This window comes from Uloborus diversus, chromosome 5, assembly GCF_026930045.1.
Source record: "Uloborus diversus isolate 005 chromosome 5, Udiv.v.3.1, whole genome shotgun sequence".
NCBI classification, from domain to species: Eukaryota; Metazoa; Arthropoda; class Arachnida; order Araneae; family Uloboridae; genus Uloborus; species Uloborus diversus.
Genome location: NC_072735.1, coordinates 131,247,621 through 131,268,400, shown reverse-complemented (window position 1 = coordinate 131,268,400; position 20,780 = coordinate 131,247,621). Strand labels below are relative to the sequence as shown.

The window sequence follows — 20,780 nt, the reverse complement described above, 5'->3', positions numbered from 1 at the left end:
TGATAAATTCGTTATACCGCCAATGTACACCCATTCTATATGTACCCTGTTGCCTCTTTCCTCTAAAAAGGTCACCTTTCTTGCCTTCTTAACTCTCTAGACCTGAAATAACAGGATCAGAAAAGAAAAAAAAAATTCTTTAGTTTATAATCACGACTCAAGTAGTCTGAGTGCTTTATGTACTTCTTTTAAATTGTTATTTTGGTTTTTAGAAGTGATAGGTTCGCAGATTTTTGGAGACCAACCATACTGTCCTAAAACATAGGGGAAGGTGGGGTACGTTGGACCAGTTTGAATTATTTTAATACTTTTAATATTTTTTATTTTATGACCAATAAATAGCACCTATGGTCATACAAATCCTATAATGAAATCACATGGTAGTTATATTGAACAAATTTTAATCCAGAAAGTGTTATTTCAGTTGTCCTGAGTAATCTTCAGAAAACTGTTAACTTTATTTTTTTTTAATGGTTTTCATCAAGATTGCGGGGGGAAAAATTGACTTCTTTCTTAAACTAAGTTCCTTCAGTTCAATATAATTGGCAATTTCATTTTTTGTCAAAAAGAAAAAAATGACATCACTGTTTCTGACCAAGAAGGTGGGGTAAGTCCACTCTTTGTGGGGCATGTTAGACCCAATCAACCGACCCCACATAATAAATAAAAAAGCGTTTTTTTTCTCTTAAATCTCAATAATTATAACAATATTCTATGACTTTTCTTTTGATTTTTGAAAAATAATTGTGTACTAATGGTGAATGCTTATTGCTGTTTTTAAATAAAGATGATTTATTAAAAAATCAATTTAATATGTTATATTGATCTTTAAACTTAATATTTTTCACTCTACACTCAGAGAATAAGGTACTTACAAAGTTTAATAGTATTTAACACAAATTATAACAAATGTTGTTTGAGTTATGCGGTCCAACAACACCCCACCAGGCGGACCATTGTACCTCACCCGTGGGGCACGTTCACTTTACCAGGTTCCGTTAAAAAATCAATATAAAAAACGTTTATCAATTCAACACTTCCAAAAAAAAATCTGTGGGGTTGAATTGTGTTTAGTGAAACTTATTGTACAAAATTGAACTGATCATTAAAGTTTTTTATGAGATAAAAAATAAGTAAAAATGCGAACCAACGTGCACCACCTCCCCTTACCTGAAGCATCCCTCATCACAGGTGTTGATTATTTGTTTGAACAAGATAATGCAAGCTGCTACGTATTGTGCATTATGTTCATGGTTCAAGGCAAATTCTGTGAAACTTTAGAACTGGCTGGCAAGAAGCCATTGATTTACACCCCATAGAGAATCTGCCAGGCATTTTAGCTAGAGCATTTAGCGAGGCACTTTTACATCATTCATTGAATTGGTGCGTAAAAACATTTCTAAACAAACTTTCTGTGTCAATCACTGCAGGTGGGAGGGGGGGAGGGAAACATTTTAAATTTTCTTTTACTTTCTTCCATGTTACAACATAATATATTTGTTTTGATATGTGATTTACCAATTTTATTCTAATGAAATTTCATACTAGCAGGTTTCTGTTTCCTAATTTCAAGTAGTAACTTATGATTGATTTTGTTTGCAGTTGATGATTACTTTAATACATAATACTTATTTTTTAATGTTCCTATAAATTTTTTTCATGGCTGTATAAAAAAAAATACGTACTATATGAAGAGATGTCAATTTCTTCTGGTAGTTCAGATATATTAACATCAAATCTTTCTTGAACTTCATTTAGAGTTTTTGCGTCACCTTCATCTGATACAAAAGTGATAGCCAAACCTTTAGTTCCAAAACGTCCAGCACGAGCAACCTGAAAAAAATTATTGATTAAAATATTTTGAATGAAATTGTTTAATTTTACGTTTCCTGACAAGATCTATCTTGAGCTTAATAATAAAAGAAAACTAGACCAATATGAAAGCAGTAACTGACATTTGAAAGATCTCACTCAAAACAATCACCTGCATTTTGTTAGGTAGTTAAAAAAATAAGAAAAAATGCCTTTATGTTGAGTAAAAATTGCAAATTTTCCCTAATTTTCTATAATTCTTTCGGATTATTATTTTACATCATTTTCTTACAATTCCATGGCATTTCAGTCACAATCCTGGCCAGATTGTCAAGATGACAAAAACTTAAGTATTAAGCAGATCAACTTTATAAACTACTATCATTACCTGCACGGCTTTGCCCATAGTAAAAAATTGAAAGGTCATTTGATTCGCCTGTATATTTACAAATAATGGATGATGAATTTCTCGCCAATTTGCTATGTTCATTGCCCATGTTATGATACTTTGCTCACACATATTATGATAATTTACCTGACCATGTCTATGTTATGATAAATCGCTCGATAAAATTTCTTAAAATTGGAATAGAAAAAGAACAAAATCAAATTTTCGAAAAATCGCTTTGAAGTGCTCACTATTATGTTAAGAACTAATTTTGTGCCAAATTTCATGAAAATTGGTCGAACAGTCTAGGCGCTATGCATGGAACAGACATTCAGACTTAACTTTTTTTACATTAGTAAAGAATAATAAAGTTAGTGAATAGATTAAATTATTTTAGCCTTCCCTGAGTATTGTTTAAATACAATGGAATGGATAAATCGATAATAAGATGCAAAAAAAAAAAGGTTTTTTTTTTTCACAAATGGAAGGTGAAAAGGAAAACAATTAAAATAATTATGAAAGAGGTTTTAAAATAACTATATAAAATATGTAAATGACTAGTATTTTTGAATGATAACTTTCATTGGCTATGGAGTTTTCAATAAACGTTGCCTGAGAAAAAAATTAGGTTGCTAATTGGCCTGTTTTGGTTTCAAAAAGTCTCCAAGGTCACTTACAGCATCATACTATAAGAGAAATTCACAAGAAACCCAGTCACTACTGTAAAGTAACGGTAACAATATTATTAACTCAAATACAGTTATAAAAACTTAGCACATTTTTCCTGTTGCGACACTAGTCTATTGATTCAATCTTTGAAGAAGCTGGTAGGGTGCTGTTGGATCCAAGCCTGGACACAGCCACACTTCGTCGTCCGTTGTCAATATATGTCCGTGAATAACTTGTTTTAGATGTCCAAAAACATGAAAGTCACACTGAAATGTCTGCACTGTACGGTGGATCTTTAGCAGTCTATACATTTCATGGCCTGCAACTCTGTCTGCTGCTAAAAATCAAATCACGCCTTGTTGTTTCTGCTTACTTGCCAGCATATTCCATTGTGGACAATAACTTGTGTGAACTCCTCTCTTCAGCGGGACACCACACTGCAGGTTTGCCACAGAAGTTCAAGAATGAAATTACCCGACATTTCCATGTTTTCCAGTCGATTTTAGGAAAAATTCCAGGATAATGAATGTCAACTTTTGTTATTTAATATCAATATAATTTTTACTGTAAATAAGTCAACTTTTCTAACCAAAAAATGCTTTAAAACATCAATATCTGTGTTAAGACAATTTTGAAATTTACCTACAGATGCTTTGAAAAACAAGGTACTTCCAATTAATACTTTTATTTTTAAATCTTTGCAATTATGCTGTGCAAAAGTTTGTTTCCCTTTTAATACAAACATTTTATTACTCAAAACTTTTTCTTAGCACTTTTATTCCTTTTCTTACTTTGCAATCTTTTCCTATTGCAAGATAATATGTGCTAAGGACCATTCTAGCATAACTGAGCATATTATAAGAAATCTCATTTGATTTAAGTCTCCCTCCCTCTTTGCAGCATGAATAACAGCAATCCGTCAGTCCATAATGCTACAAGACTTTTTAAATTTTTGACCAACGTGCCCTTGTTGATACTACACTCTCAACAAGTGGTGTGACATATTTTTCAAAAACATTGATGTTTTTAAAAAAAAGATGAAAATTAAAACATCCAATGTTTTAACAAAAACCACGATGGATGTTTCCAAAACATCAACATTACCACTATTCTCAACTGTAACATAAACACATGAAAAAAGTATCCGCATTGTGATAAAATCGCAACATCTTTCTTTGGCAAGCAAGGATCTTTAAAAATCATAGTTCATTCTGTTTCCAAAAAAAAAAAAAAAAATATATATATATATATATGCTAAATATTCTCTGCAATGATGATTCAATTTAAAACTTATATTCTTTACACTTTTCTTCTAAAATGGACTTTAAATTTTTCTTTTAAAAAGATTTCTTAGAAATCCTTAGCTTTATAAGCAAGTGAAGAACAAAAAAATTAAATGCTCATTATTTTACAATCTAGTATTTGTACAAAAAATATGTAATTTCTAATTAACTCAATAACAATTCAAGTTTGCAAAAATAAATAAATTAAGTCATTCTAATCCAGAATTAATTAAAATAACTTTCAACCGTTGAAATGATGGAAAAGTTTGAAGGATGCATAAGGACTGAAATCTCAAACATACTAAGCATTTTCCAACAAAGTTTTAACCTATAAAAGCTAAAATTTTGAAACTTTAAATTTTATGATCATTCATTTTATGAAAAAGAAATAGAAGTAGAATGAAGACTATTAAAATATTAGTAAGACCACAGATATTTTTCAAAAAATACTAGTAACACATGGCTTGATTTTTTTTTCCAAAAAAAAAAAAAAAAAAAAAAAAAAAAAAAAAAAAAAAAAAAAAGTCATGATATAAATCTGAGCTTTATAATTTATGTATGGATTTCTTTAAAACTTATTTATTTTTTCTGTAGCCTTATTACATTTAGTACTTAAAAATGAGCTTGGAATTTTCTTCCCCTCAACTATTAGGAAAATTCGCTTATTTGGAATGCGACATTTTCACATTTTTACGCAACAATCTCACCCATCAGATGCAAAATTTGAGAGAAATTCCCTGACATTTCCAGAAATTTCAATAATTTGTGACTTTTCCTAACCAGTTTAAGTGATTTTCGTTTTCCCTCACAATTCGAGGTGCGTGGCAACCCTGACACTGTCACCGTGCAACATCAAACAATGTGCATGCGTCTGTCTCTCTACCAAAAGATGGTGCTTCCACACATACAGTTACGTGGCGGCCCCTTACATCTAATGTGAATTTAGACATTCCGACCGGTTTTCATTTAAACAAACCTTATTGTATGGACAAAATTTTTTTGTCCATCTTAAATCCTGTCTAAACGAACTCTTGATGGAAGATTTTGTATTTGAGGATTTTGGAAGGTACAATAAGATTAGAAGGACAAATATAGAAAACTATTTTAAGCTATAATTTTACAATTAAATTTCATTACTTACTCTGTGCAGATATGTATCTGAATCTTCTGGCATATCATAATTAAATACAATGTTGACTCTTTCAATATCCATACCTCTGCCAAATAAATTAGTAGCAACTAATATGCGCTTGTGGAAATCTTTGAACTGTTGATACCTTGACAATCTTTAAAAAGAAAAAAAATAAGTAATGTTTATTCTTTCTAAGGTTTAAGTTACAATTATTTCCCTTAAATTGGGAAGTCCATTGAAACAGATTTAATAATTTTATAAAATCCAAAGCTGTACACACCTAACAAGTTTTTACAAAATTCGGACCCCTAAAAACAAACCTTTCACAAAATTCCCAGACTCGAGCAGTCACTGAAAGTTGTTTTATCCTTTGACCATCTAGCCACACTCCGAGCAGAATGAGATGCACGCACACGCATTAGCATAGTCGGAAGGCTGACATTTGCATCTCGCAGCTTGGAGGGATATTGAGGGCGCAGCATGGCTACAGAGTAGAAACGTGGATCCACTATGTTCGATGTCTTAAACATCGGACTGGACCACGATAGGAATGCAGTCTTTACTGTAATAAAAGCTTTTATTTCTACCACCAAATTTATTAAAATATGATAAATATCACTTAAAGTTGTTTTTAGCCATTTTTCTCTTTTTACTGTACTAGTCTGAAAAAAAAAACATGTTTCTTGGCCATTTTATAACTTTCGAACAGAAAGCATATTCAGAGCGAGTGAAATCAGATATTGCTTTGTTCGATTAAATCCTTTCTTCTTTCCTGACTAGCTTAAAGTATCATTTATCATTATTTTTCTGAAGGTAATTTTTTTTTTTTTTAAAATGACATATGATTTGGCAAAAATTTACTTAATTTGCATTTTTTTTCCACAAAATTCCTAAAAACGGACAAAAATTCCTGGATTGACCTCTGCCTTAGCCGTCAAAAATTAAGCAATACTTCACTCTCTGATTAAATATTTCTACAGACAAAAATACATTAAAATCAGTAAAAGTTAGTCTTTGGCTAAGACTTTTGAAATTTGGCTAACACTTTTAAAATTTGGTTATATTACTGATGAGCAATTCGAAATCTTAGCGCTGTCCCTGTAACCGAGTAATATCTAATGCATAACATATAATTGTTAAAATGATCGACATGCAGAATATATACATTCAGTTACATACAGTATTTTGGAAAAAGCTGCTTTTTTTAAAAAAACTAGATCACAGGAGTAGAGTCATTTTGAAGAAACTAAACTTTGGACCAACCAATGTGAATACAGAGCACAGAAAATTATTAGACAAAATTACCTGTCCTCTTGCGTCATTGCTCTATGAATTGCAATAGCAGGGAAGTTTTGTTCAACTAATAGTTGAGCAAGTGCCATACATCTTGGAACAGTTCTAACAAATATGACAACCTTAAAAGAAACCCAAAACATTTTTTTAATTAGAAACAATTCAAATTTAAAGTAAATTGCAGAACAAAAGAGAACTGATCAGCTCATATCATACACGAAGTCACGAAGATTTGGTGTCTGAATCATGCTTTGCCATGAACTACACAAAAAAGTTGCTTTTATCATATCACGTTCAGATTTAATAAAATTGAGATACAAAGCTCATTCAGATGAATAAAAAATTAGAAACCTCTTAAGTAAACGCACATTAAAATTGGTAAATGAAAAATGAAAGAATTTCAACACAGAACTCTAAATCTGAATTGTTAGGGGCTGTGACCTTTCCAGAGTTTGAAATTCTCCAAATTTGAAATCTTGGCAAAAAAAAAAGCGAAAATTTTAGCATTGTGGGATATAGGGCATGTTTTTCTGAATATTGTTTATATTTGAACCTTTTTTTTTTATCTCTATCAATCCAATGAAAGCATACTTCAGTATTTTAGATAATTTGCAGTGTTTATGATCTGCAAATGAGACTTCTATTACTGTACATCATATGGTATAATCCGATTGATATAATTTTTACTTTTAAATAGCTATGTAGTGCATCCAAACAAAAATAATCTAAAACCAAAAGCGGATGCAAAAAGATTGTTCTATTACACACAGAATGATCCAGACTACAATTTTAGGAAAGGTGAGGTCATGTAGAAGAATAACTGCTTTAGATCTACACTACTTTACAACAAATGACTGAAAATTCTCCCCCCCCCCCCCCATTCGTTTTTGGTGTAACTTAGTTCTATCTGTTCGTACAATTTGCTCGCATATGAGTGCAATTAGTTTGCAATAATGAGCGTTCCTTTTCTAGCTTTTATATCAATTTTTTACCAGCAGCGTTATTGTTTTTAGCTATAGTTTAAATGCATGCTAGTGTTATTCATTTTTTTTAAAGCTTTCGCACACACTGGTATGATTTTCCGCCTATTTTGCAGATTATATCTGAAATTCCCTTATATGCAGTTAACATGCTATCCTACCCTGGGGATAACTGAGAGCTTACTGTATTAATATTTCATGCTTTGCTGCTAGTAATAAGCCCTATGTTGAAAAATAAATAAAATAAAAAATTTATCTCAACATTCAAACTAACCACAGAAAATGGCATTGCACTCACTTAGTACATTTTTACTGTTAAAACTACTTTAATATTTTTTAAAGAGGACTTTGAAATTTCGCCATTTTAAACTATACATTGAAATCAATGAGCAAAATTATATAATTTAACATTTTATTCAAATATTTCATAAGAGTGGATTTTCCGACATCTCCAACTTGCAATAAATGGAGTAAGAAATGCAACTAAAATAAACATTACCTGGTTAAATTCTAGAAGATCAAGAAGCTCAAAAAGCTTTCTATTTTTTTCATTATCCTTAAGTTTCACATAATACTGCTGCAGTCCATGAAGAGTTAATTTAGCTTCATCATCAACATATACTTCCATGGGCTATAAAGGTTAAGAACTCAAAAATATAACACTTTATTTGCATTTTTTTTTTTTTTTTTTTTTTTTTTTGCCCAGTTAGAGTTTCTAACTAGTTAAAAAGCATTTTAAAAACAATTTATCTTTGGGGAGTAAAAATATATACTACACACGCATACATATATACAGTATTGCCCAACCTAATGGCAAGTGGGCCACATGCCACCCACCAATTTAACCTTGTGATTGCTTTTTTCCTCCCATGTTAGACAAAACCCACAGTCACAATGTTACAAATTTGGAGCCAAATACTAAGAAATTGGTTAATGAAAATATATGCAAATTTTGCATTAATAACGCCTGAGTCAAAGCAATGACAGCAACAATTCTTAGTTTGTAATTTCTTTCCTTTTCTATGTTTACCAATGTAATCTCAAAAAATGTAAATACTTTTAAAAATGTTAACATGTTCTGGCTGACAAGAATCGTTTCAATACGAGATGTGGCCCTTGGATAAAAAAACAAAAAGGTTGAGCACTACTGACATATAATGCCTGCCAATATATTGATATAATTAGGGGGGTTTTTCTCAACAATGGGGATTTCTGAGAGGGGGACACCACTGTACATTTACATTGAAATAACAAAATGTATGTTTTGTTTACGTAATCTCTTGTCTAAAGATCATTCAGTTCGAACAAGACAATCATTTATCCTTGAAGTCGTATTAACCCTTTCAGGGGCGCATCATTAATTTTTGAGAAACATGAAGAAAAAACACCAAAAGTAGGTTTATTTGATCATCTAGACATAGATTTTTCAGTTAAAAAAATTTTTTTGGCAACTTTTTTCGCTGGAGGTGGTGTCCCCATTTTGTTCACACCCCCCACCTGGGGGGGGGGGGACAAAAACATGTTTACACATGTAAAAATGAATTTGAATCATTTAGAACAATATGATTGAGTACCTCAGTAAAATCAAGAAAAATGATTCACTCTTTCAGCGCTAATTAAAAATTTTAAAATCTGAAACAAAATCCCAATTTTGGGGTAAACGAAAAATTGAAAATTTGATGATTTGGACAAGAAATTGAGCCTACGAAAAAAAAAAATTTTTTTGTTATTCTGCCACCTCATTTTGTTCCTTGAACTCAAAAGAAGAGGACTCAAGCGATCTTGATCCAAAACATTCGGAAAAAATAGAGAAAAAAATTTATAAATTGGTGGTTTCACAGCGCGACCACCGCCCCTGAAAGTGTTAATCTAGTTATTAAAATTCACTGAATAAAAATTTGAGATAATGCTGAAATTAAGCAAAAGTTGCCAAATCCTAAAACTAGATTGAAAAAACAGTAAATGAATTACAAGTAGGGATGCAATTAATACCGAAAATTCATGAAATTTTTTGGGGGGATAGGTAATTTGAGAGGATTTTTGTTCTCTTTTCCTGGGAGGGGGGAAGATTATCACCAAATGCCAACCATTGAGTTGACCCTTTTAATGTTAATTTAAAATAGAAAACTTATTGATTTCATGACTTGTGTGAAAATGCATTTAAATTTCACAACATAAGTTTATTTCATTAAGTATAATTCTTAACTTAAAATGAAAAATAAAATAAATCATTTCTAAAGTAAAAGCAAATTAATATAATAAATGCCTAACTTGGTTTATCTGTAACTCTACATAGCTGATAATTTCCTTTCATGATATATGATTTGATAATCATGGTTTGATATTATTTTATACTTAAATCATCATGCATTTTAAACTCAAGTTACTTAATTTTTAAATTCACTATTCGCTTTACAATTATTAAAAGAATTCGGCCAAACCAAATATTTGGTTAGTGTGCCAAATAGGCAATGTACCAAATACCAACTGAATATTAGGAGCATCAATATTGGCAGGTATGATTTATTCCATATTCCTCTGGATGAGCCCCCATGCCAATAAACCTGAGGGAGAACAAGCTTTAGCGCTCGCTGTTTTGGGTTATTTTTTTGGCCTGTCAGAAAACATCAGGTTTGGGAGAAACTTTTTCCATTTCCAGTACATTAATCTCCCTTGCTGTTATTGACATGCTTGCTAATGCAGGGGAACACACACACACATACAGACATAAAAACCTATCTATGCAAGGAAAGTTTGAAAAAAAATTTTAGGATTTTAAAAGGTCCAAAGCTTTTTTTCACTTATCACTAGCTTTTTCTGCAAATATCAAATCACAAATTAAGCTGAATTTTATTGTTACTTAAGGAATAGTAATGATATATAATACATTGTAAATAAATATTTCAATTTTTTATTAATTATTTTAATTTATAAATTGAAAGAAAAAACCATAATAATAATAGCAAGTGATTTTATATCTCCGCTACAACATAACAAGTAAATATTTTTAGAAGTTTAATTTTTTGATTTTTAAACAATTATATCTTTAAAACCAATAAATTTATTAAAAATTGTAAAATTGAAAATATTTTTTTTTGCTGATTTCGTTAAGATGTGTTCAAGCTATTAATTTTGATAGAAGTTGTCAACTTAAATAGAGAAATATTAGGACTTTTTCCTCACTAATGGAATACTTTTTACCGAGGAATGAATATCCGAGGAAAGCAATGAAGGAGAGAAAAACTACCTGTAAAAATCTAGTTCTGTAAGACAATTGTTTTACCTTGTAAGTTAACAATGATTTTCCTGGCTCAAATACAAACCAGGGCTCAATGTTAACAGTGATCCACTTGGCACAGGGCCGTAAAAACAACCATCAGAACATAATTTTAGTAGTCAAAGGACCAGTAAAAATTTGTTCCCGTTTTCGTTTCTAAATTTAAACATCATTTTTTGAAACTGTAAGAGAAAGTTTGCACCTTAAGTTGCAATGTTCAAGTCTTCTTCACAACAAGAGACCCTGATTAAAAAATTTCACCAGCATTCTAGCACATTGTTTTTGTTATTCTTCCTCCCAAAAAACAACACTGGTAAGATTTTAATTCCTTTACATGCATCAGTAATCAATTTTTTTAATTTTTTATTATTATTTAAACCCAGGACACGAAAATGAACCACTAAAGTTACAAAATTTCACATGAACATGTGAAATTTTGTAACTACTGGACCATTGGATCAGTGACCTTTTTTTCTTGATATTTAAAAAAAAATAAATAGTTTTAAAACTTTTGTTTTTAACTTTTAAAGCAAATTAAATATTTAACTTTTTCAAACTAGAAACTAAATTAACTTTCTGAGGATAATATGAAAAACTGTGTCTAAGTTGTCGATTTACATTCTATTTCCACCACTCTGGCAAAAACCTGTGTTTGCTGGGATATTTTGCCAAAGAAAAAAAAAACTTTTTTTCATGGTTTTTTTTCCACCCGTGGCAAAAACTTGCCAACCCTGTCAAATTCTAAGAATAATTAAACTGGTTTCCTAAGCAACTTTTAGGTGTTTTCGTAATTACAAAGCATTAGTAATTTTCTCTTTTTTTAAAATTATTTTTTAATCAGCCATCAAATTAAAATTATACTATAGGTGAAATTTAGATATTTTAGAAAATCTGAGAGCATAATTTGGTGTAAAAATAACACTTGGCAACTGTAAAGCGCCTGGGGGGGGGGGGGCGTTAGATTTAGTATATTAAATAGTTGAGGAGAGGGACAACTTTTTCTCATCCTAAATTAAGGTAAACCCGAGCTATTTCAATTTTGGATACATCCTGCAGTAATCCTAAGGTTTCATACCAAAAGGCAAAGAATTGGGTTAAAAAAAGTTTTCAAAAAATGGCTGGTTACAACAGCCAAGAGTTGATTTTTTTCCACCCAGAGGAATATTTATTTTCACCTGTTTGCAAGGAAGTATTTCTTTTGGTACAAATAATTCTTATGGTTAATTTTTTTTAAAAGCATTTTAAAAGAAAAATAACCTTAATAAAAGATTGAAAAATGTTTTAAAAAGGGCATACTGTATACCCTTTTTTAAACATACGGTACTATTTTAAATTTTTGGTATGCCACATACCCACTGTTTAGCTAGATGAAAACACGAGATTTTAACATTCATAGGAAACATAGGGCTATCTTACTAATGAGTCTAAAGGTAGCCATATGTTTTTGTAAGCACATAGCACAATAAGGTACAGTAAAACCTGCAAAGTTGACCACCTTTGTCAGGTACAGTATTAGTTCTATATCATACACCTCAACCTTTATAGAGCACTGAAGTAGTGCACCACAAGTAGTCAACTTACATAGGTTTCACTGTATATATATATATATATTTTTTTTTGGGGGGGGGGGACATCATGATTCCCTCCTTTCAATTGTTTTGATACTAAAGATCAGTAATCAAGATTATCTTGATCCTTTTCAATTGGTTCAAAAACAAACTGATTTTCTACAGGTTGATGTAGTGAATATAAGAAAGACCTTGGAACATGCAAATCCATTACAACAAAACTTAGGCATTAAATTAAAAAAAAAAATATTTTGAATACTGAAAAGGAAGGAATTCTCATTGAAAACACAAAATTCTTTGAATGATACACTTGACAAAGTTTAAAACATCAATGAAAATTCAAGTACATAAATATGAGTATTTAGAACAGGAATGCACACCATTAAATGTAGTTCAATCATATACCAAAAATAATTATAATCATTATGTTTTAATGCAATTTATAAAAAAAGTGCAATAATAGAAAAATTGTTTTTGACAAGAATGTTAAGTTAGCTTCCATGCTGAAAGCTAGAAATAAGCTGTACGGTTTGTTTAATCTGTATGTACAGCAATAACTTTTATGCCTGATATTTCTACCTATTAAGTTGGTATGACAATTATTTAATATCATGTTGTTTAAAGATGCTAAGTAAATCATGTAATGATACTGCAGGTTTCCAGAATAAGTATTAAAATATGTTTAACATTAACAGACAAGGGCCTTGAGCTGTTAGATAACCTAAATGAACCAAAATGATAAAATATTCTACAAGATGGAATGCAGACATATAACGTGAAATAATTGTCTGAAATTAATATACTATGGCAAGGAAAGCTTTTCTTTTCTCTGCACTGAAGGCGAAAGGTTAAGAGCCAGAAAATGCTGCAATAGGTCATTATAGAAGTATGTTTTTAGCCTCAAACATTATTTAAATTTTTTGATCATCATTCTACTTCTAAACAAAACACTGATGTAGCTTGTAAACAAAATGGGAAATCCAAAGGGATTTTTCTACCAGATTAAATCATTTTATATTAGACCTGATTTGTTTTTAGCACCAGGGCTGTCATTATTCATGTACTCATATTAAGAACCTTTGATTATTTTCATCTGTTTGACAATCATTTTTTCTTTAATGATGAAACAGCTCATAAACTTGGTGAAATTTTTAACCAGTCAAGCCTTTACATTTTTAAAAGATGAGAAACGGGAGAAAAACATAGTAATTGTCAGAAACAGAACTGAATGTTGCTAAAATAGCAACCAAATTTTTAACATCTTAAACATCATGATTCACACAACATCTCATTAAGAACAACAGCCAAAATTTTAAAACTTTCTGTGTGCAGCTTTTCTTCTCAAATTGCTGCATTTTCATTTTCTTTTTCAGTCATTACTCTTTAAATGACTTTAATTCAAGAAAATTGCAAACAGTTAATGAAGTGCATCACCGATCCATGTTAAGAGAAAATACAATGCTGAAAAGTCAATTGAGTGTTGATCTTGCCTACCCCCCCCCCCCCAAGGATTTTTTTTTTACTACTTGCTATACAGTGTATAATAATGTGGAGTTTAAAGAATTCAATAATACACACGCATGTGAAATTTTCAGAAGAAAACCTTACTATTTTGAAACTTGTTAAAACATTTGTGCGTTCGAATTCTCTCAGTTTTATATTTCAGGGCTTAAGAAAGAAAGAAAAAATAATTTTACTTAACCCATTATTGAAAAATCTTGTTAATAGACTTAAAATAACAATAATTTAAAATTAATGGTTCTTACATGCCATTATATTACACAATGGGGACAGTGGCTTAGACACGCAAGGATGGGTGAAAATTGATAAGAGACGCAATATATTAATAAAGATTAAATTCAAAATTATTAGTAACGAAGAAATAAAAATCCTTTTATCTTTTCAAACACATAAAAAGTATAGACTGCCCCTCGAAAAACCTATTGTTTTAAACAAATTTTAGGCGTTAATGAGCTAAAGGAAAAAGTGAATCAATTTTGTACATACAGTCGAGACTAGACATATTCAATGAATAAGTTAGAAGACCCCTCAAGTAAGTCGAAATTTCACGTTGTGGTATGTAATACAAATTCTTTATTAACATACCCAATTATTTTTTAGACATTTTTAAACATCCCTCAAACTGTTTTAGATCATTTCTTAACTATATATTACCGTACCTTACATACAGAGCCAATTTTTCTGCATTATTCAACATTAAATAGTGTTACGATGCACAAAAGCATTGGGTGAGAGAGATATAAAATAAAACAGTAAATGGTACGTACACAATGTAGTAATAATAAAGCGCTGCACTGTAACAGTTATACAGTAGATACAATAGTTAATTAGGCTTATGAAAAATGAGTGGTTATTTATAAACCCAAACTAAGCAATATTTAGACTAATGTGATGCAGGAATTTTGGCTGTCAGTGATGCTAATAAAAGGATGAAAGTACAAGGGTAAATCAAATATAAAAGGTAATTTTGTTATTCTTCTTAGATTGCACTTTCTAGCCAGATGATGTTGTGTAGAGCAGATGTCTGGTTTATGAGGAGTGGGGAACCGGCAGGTGCAAACGCTGACTCCTATTTAACCGTTAGTACAGCCATGACCGAGCAAAAGGTACCTTCGGCTGTTGCGCAACAGATTATCATTAAGTTTTTAACCAATGAAGGCGTTAAACTGTCAGAAAATTTTACCCGTTTGAAGGCAGTTTGGGGACAGTTCACTATCTCAGAATCGTGTGTATATTTGGGCGAGAGAATTTAAAGCCGGACGAGAACAAGTTGAAAACGAACGTCATAATCAACATCATACTTGCCAACCTTCGAAGGAAAAAAAAACAGGAGGTTCCACTAGAAGTATACAGGTGATTCACCAGCGACAGAATTATTAAAGTATGCTTTTAAATAACATGAATACTAAATTTAAAGTGAAATGGGGATTATTTGCTGATAAACTAATTGGTAGCAGCAAGAAAAACATACTGCAAATGAAAAAATAAATAGTAAGGAGTGAATTTGCTTTAAATTTTGTACATTCCCCAGTCTCTACAAAGAAGCTAAAAAAATTTAATTATTAAAATCTGAAAACAAAAATCAATGTATGATGAAAATAAAATATAAAATGATTAGGTATAGGGAAGCATATGTTAAAATAACTTCATAGTTTCAAAATAATTGAAGTATTTTCAAGATGCAAAAGGATTGAAATCTGCTGCAATTTTCGGCAAAGCACATGCTTTGTTGAGCATGCAATGGGGAAAGCTTCCAAAAAATTAATTTTTACTGAATGAGGTATTAATTGGAAAAATTCTTCTTCTCTGACACTGGTTGACTAGAAAAGGGCGTCATCTATTGAGAAGAAAGTGAAACTTTTTAATGATTGACTGAAAAAACAGGAGAAAATAGTAAAAAACGGGAAATCTGGAGACGGAAGCAAAAAACGGGAGTCTCCCGTTAAAAACAGTAGAGTTGGCAAGTATGCGACGCCCAAGATCAAGCCTCCCAGATGACAACATCCATAAGATTAGACACCTTATCGAAGGTGATCGCCGATTAATTGTTGATGCCCAGTGAAGGCCAAAACTCCTCTCTCAGCTGGAAAAGTCCTAGCAACCATTTTTTTTTTCACCTCTAGGGGAATTTTATTAATCAATTTTCTGCATGATCAACCTACGGTGAATGCAGCTCACTACTGCCAGTTGTTACGGTCAGCAAAAGCCGCCTATCAAAAGAAGAGACGGGACATGCCCATCAGAAATGTAACGCCAGGGTTTACACTGCAGCTTTGACAAGGGATGCCCTGGGAAAAAATGGGCTGGAAAGAATCGCTGGGAGGACAGCGATTTGGAAGCAATGAAGTCGAGGAACACGTGCTCAATTGGCTCAACACCCATCCTCATCAATATTAAGAAGTTGATAATGAAGCCCACACTTAACACTATGATTCCTTTTCAAATATTTTCCAGCAACGAGCAAGGAATTCGTGTTAGTTCTTAAATTAGTTACTCGAGAAAAACCTGCATCATAGTCATTTTGTGTAAGTTGAATTGCGTTGTAGGCGGGAGTCGACTGTATATATAAACTTTACTGTATATATAAACTTTTTTTTATTTTCAAATTGTAACCATGACAATTTTATTTAAATTAGCAATAAAAAAGACAAATTAAAAAGCTTAAGTCCAATCGAGGTTTTTAACTACATTTCATCTAAAATTATAAATTCCTATCACCCAAGCACTCAAAGACAATGAAACAGTGCACATAAATGTCAACATTTAAATGGAATTCCTTCCTTATAAGTATAAATCAGGAAAAAAAATTCATTTTACCATATCAAATCATATGAGACATGAGCACATATTTAACAAAAATACTTCTGACACTGGCAGAAAGTGAACAAAAGCACAGGCAATTCAGCTTATTTCACATTAATATTGAAACAAGAGTTGTAATAGACATTACACATTAATCATAAAACATCTCACATCTGCAAAGAATAAAGTTAAATCTTAATGTTCAAAATGGATAAATTTTTGATGTGTTTTTGCATATTCATTTGCTCAGACATTAGTTATGTAGTTCATGTTTCAGTGGTTTCATCTTATTCATTACAAAATATGCATCAAAGAGAGTCAACACCTTCAAAAAGTTGAAAGTTTCTTACTTCATGCAGAATAGTAGGCAAACAACATGCATTTTAAAAACATCGACACAATAAGTAATTGACTACATTATATAACATCTTTAAAGCAAAAACTAAAATTACAGCAGTTGACTAAAATGTATCAATAAACCTAGTGACTTCTTTCAAATTTTCTTCAAACTTAATGCAATCATAACTTACAAAGAAGTACTAAACATAGTTTCAACTGAATGAGCTGACAGTTGCGCAAATGTAAGTTAGGTCATTTCAATGGAATGAGCTATTACAATTTTTGCCCAGAAATTATCATTTTACAATTAAAATTTTATTTCAAAAGGCAAGGATATCATTTCAAGATTTTAATCCATACAAAAAGCCTTTTAATTTAAACATAACAAGTAGAAGGCTGCAGAATACATGCATATTTGAGGGAGAAGAAATAGGTAACCAAAAATCAGAGATGCTAACAGTTCAAAAATTTATTATTTTTTAAACAATTCATTGCAATCCAAGTTCCAAAAATAACTAATATAATCATCAGCCAAAACAGAGGTTGTATATGCAAAAATTTAGAAGTTGTATATGCAATGCCGTTAAGGCTATGAAACTTGAAAAAAATGTAATCTAAAAGCAAGTTGTGGCCAAAACTGACATGGTCAAAACTAAGTTTATTATAATTTTTCAAACCATGTACTCTGTTAAAAAGCATGAGACTATTCAATTGAAAATTGTGTTTTAAAGATTTTTGCATATTATCTTTTCTACATGTTTAACTAATGTAAAGAACATAAAAACTTTTTTTTTTGTCTTTATTTTCCAGTTTTTTAGTTAGTTCAAGATTAGAAAATTTTTACATGGAGGATCTTTCAAGTATTAGGTAAATGAGTTAAATCAATTATGCTGTACAATGCACCTCAATTTCTGGTGGTATGAGCGATGTCCAGCTTTCTAGCAGGGATCCTTTATATGAGATGGAAAATTAGGAAAATACAAAAGAATACAGTCAATCTTACCACTTATGAAACTACTTATCCAAAAATAACAAGAGAAACAAGCTTCCTAAAGCTGTAACTCTCAGCATGTCTTAAAATGCATGCTCAAAACATTTCCTCTTGTATAGACAATAACATAGCTAGTTATTCATCGATATGACAAAGAAATTTTCATTCATCCCGCTGGGAAATCTTTTTTTACTGTTCCATTTCTCCAATCACAATCACGTGCAGGGCAGACTTAACCAATCTTAAAATTTCATCATCATCGGTATGAATAATCCAATAGCAAAGGCTATAAAACTTTAAAATATTATGCAAAGAGTTTCAACCCTCATAATATTATCACTTATCAATTGACATTATATTCTTTTTTTGTGGTATTACTCTTCAATTTCATCTTATAACAGCAGCAAATGAACATTCTATCAGAACTGTCGACCCATACTCCTGTACCTGAAAATTAGTCGGAATTCGACTCGGGCTCCACAGTTCCTAGTGTGCAATGGGTATTGGTATACTTATAATATAAGGATAAAAATATTAACTGATTTTTAAGTACATGATATCTGCTGCATAGTTTTCAAATCAATTACCTTTTAAGAATAACCTTCCATGAGTACAGCACTGACACCAGCATTTCCTGGCAGTCAAATTGTTTTTATCAGAGATTTTGCTCTTAAGTGTCAAAGTTAATCAGTTTGTACTAGGACTAAAAGAAATTACAGCATTTTTTAAGTAACACACTTGATAAAAATATATCAAATATTCTTCCAAGAATCACATGTTTACAACTCAAAAATTCCATGAAATGAATTCTATATAAACACCTAGCCACCTTTTTTTGAGATACTAATGCTTTAAGCAACAAGTACAATTTCTGTAGTGTTTCTTTTTTTGGCTGATGAGTATAGGTAAAAAGATTAAGCATCACAACAGCTGGAAAAGACTTGATTTCAAACAAAGCTTTTAAAAAATATTTTTGACCAAGTCTTACGTTTTACTAAGCAAGAAAAATTTTGAAATGCACCACTTTTAATACATTTGTAACTTCTAAATCGACTTTCACCAATACCAGCAGACCAATTTTATGAAGTCGTGTTTCTTAAGTTTTATGAATTAAACTTGTAAAATAAAATAGTTACTGTTTGAGACTACAGCAGTATTACATCTGATTTAGAATTCCCTAAAACTAATAGCATTTCTGATTATGTTACACAGCATTGCATTTCCAGAGATGAAAGTCTGAATAAATGCATCAAAATTGAAATATCAACCTTTAAATTTTTATAAACTTCTTCTTCGGAAAAATGCTCAACAAAAATCATGACCTTGTATGACATATAATTATGTATATTATTGACATGTATAAACAAACGTTTTGGCTTTAAAGTAGTTTTTTCTGTCATTAAAATATATTTGTACAGAAATCTCCAAGTTGAATTAAGGGTGAAGTAAGGCAAAATAAGTCTGATATATGGACTATTATTTCGTGAGAGAATGCTTAATTTGCACAGGATTTTGTGAATGTTTCATAAATGTAGTTTTCTTTCCTTGGGTTCACACGACCAGGTACAATAAATCAGCAATTAATGCTTGGTTATTATTATGAATGTGTGTATGTTTTTTTTGCATTGGTTACCTTAATAAACAATATTCTTTTAAACAATAGAATTGTCTTGCAAGACATCCTAAAAATAATCAGTTTGAGGGAACTGCAGAGCTATGGAGTTGCACAGCATCAAATACTCTTCTGGATAAAATAAAGGATGAACTGCAAAAGAATTTCTAAGCTCATCCTTTGATATCTATATAGAATTTTTCTTAAACCATGTGAAATCGAGAATATAATTTAATAACTGCAGTTGTGTAAGAAATAAAGGTTGAAAACAGCCTTTTTATTTGCTAATGCACTGACCATATTAACTTATTCCAAATACAAAGTAAAATTATTTTTAAATAATATGAATCAAACGTAACAGAATAAATAATCCTGCAAAGGCCAATATTGGCCTGCAAAGGATAATTAGATGAAATATCTATTTGATGCAGAGTTAAAAACAATTCAAAACCCCTTTCTAAGTAGGTACCAAGAGACAGCCGGATGTCAATTTAAATAAATAAAACAGGTGTGGCCAACTTATGTCTTTGCCGTACTTCAGCCTAAATTTAGTCTCTCTTTGACAGTTAACACTTATTTTTCAAAGATCTGAAGGACCTTTAAAATAAGCATATTTTGGTTTTAAAATGGATCATTAAGTTTCGACTTATCTTTACAGTTAGAGCATCCTTCAGGAAAGATATTTGATGCACTTAAAGAGCAATACTGCTAAATCATTAAATAATAAAGAATAACTTTTCATCTAATCAATCTAAAAAGAAAACTTTCAAGTACAAACACGAATGCTGCCAGTGTCAGATTTTTACTTATAAATGCAAATGATTCTGTAATAAAAAGTGTTTCAATTGCACTTTATAAACATGCTGCAAAAATTATCTTAATTACATTAGACTGAATAACATTATGCAAGACTACATACATAAAGATTTATCTATATTAAGCTTTTTAAATACACATTAGAAGGAAGAGAAATAGTGCAGTTGACAATGCACCAGAGTTATTTGAGAGAGAAACCTAACATAAAATTTCGCATTAACCAAATAAAATTATAAAAACTTGAACTAACTTAGTTGATTCCTACATTAGTGATCAAGGTATGTATCAACACTTTTT

General features: G+C 30.9%; 1 protein-coding gene across 1 annotated transcript in view; it reads right to left on the bottom strand.

The window, feature by feature from the left end:
• The window catches only part of LOC129221861 (spliceosome RNA helicase DDX39B-like), a 41,462-nt gene that overhangs the window by 4,192 nt on the left and 16,490 nt on the right, over positions 1-20,780 (bottom strand). The window contains exons 6-9 of the mRNA XM_054856213.1: positions 8,057-8,188; positions 6,590-6,699; positions 5,294-5,438; positions 1,686-1,833 (exon numbers count right to left, since the gene is read on the bottom strand). Of these exons, the coding sequence (XP_054712188.1) occupies positions 1,686-1,833; positions 5,294-5,438; positions 6,590-6,699; positions 8,057-8,188 (535 nt within the window). The remainder of the gene's footprint in view (positions 1-1,685; positions 1,834-5,293; positions 5,439-6,589; positions 6,700-8,056; positions 8,189-20,780) is intronic.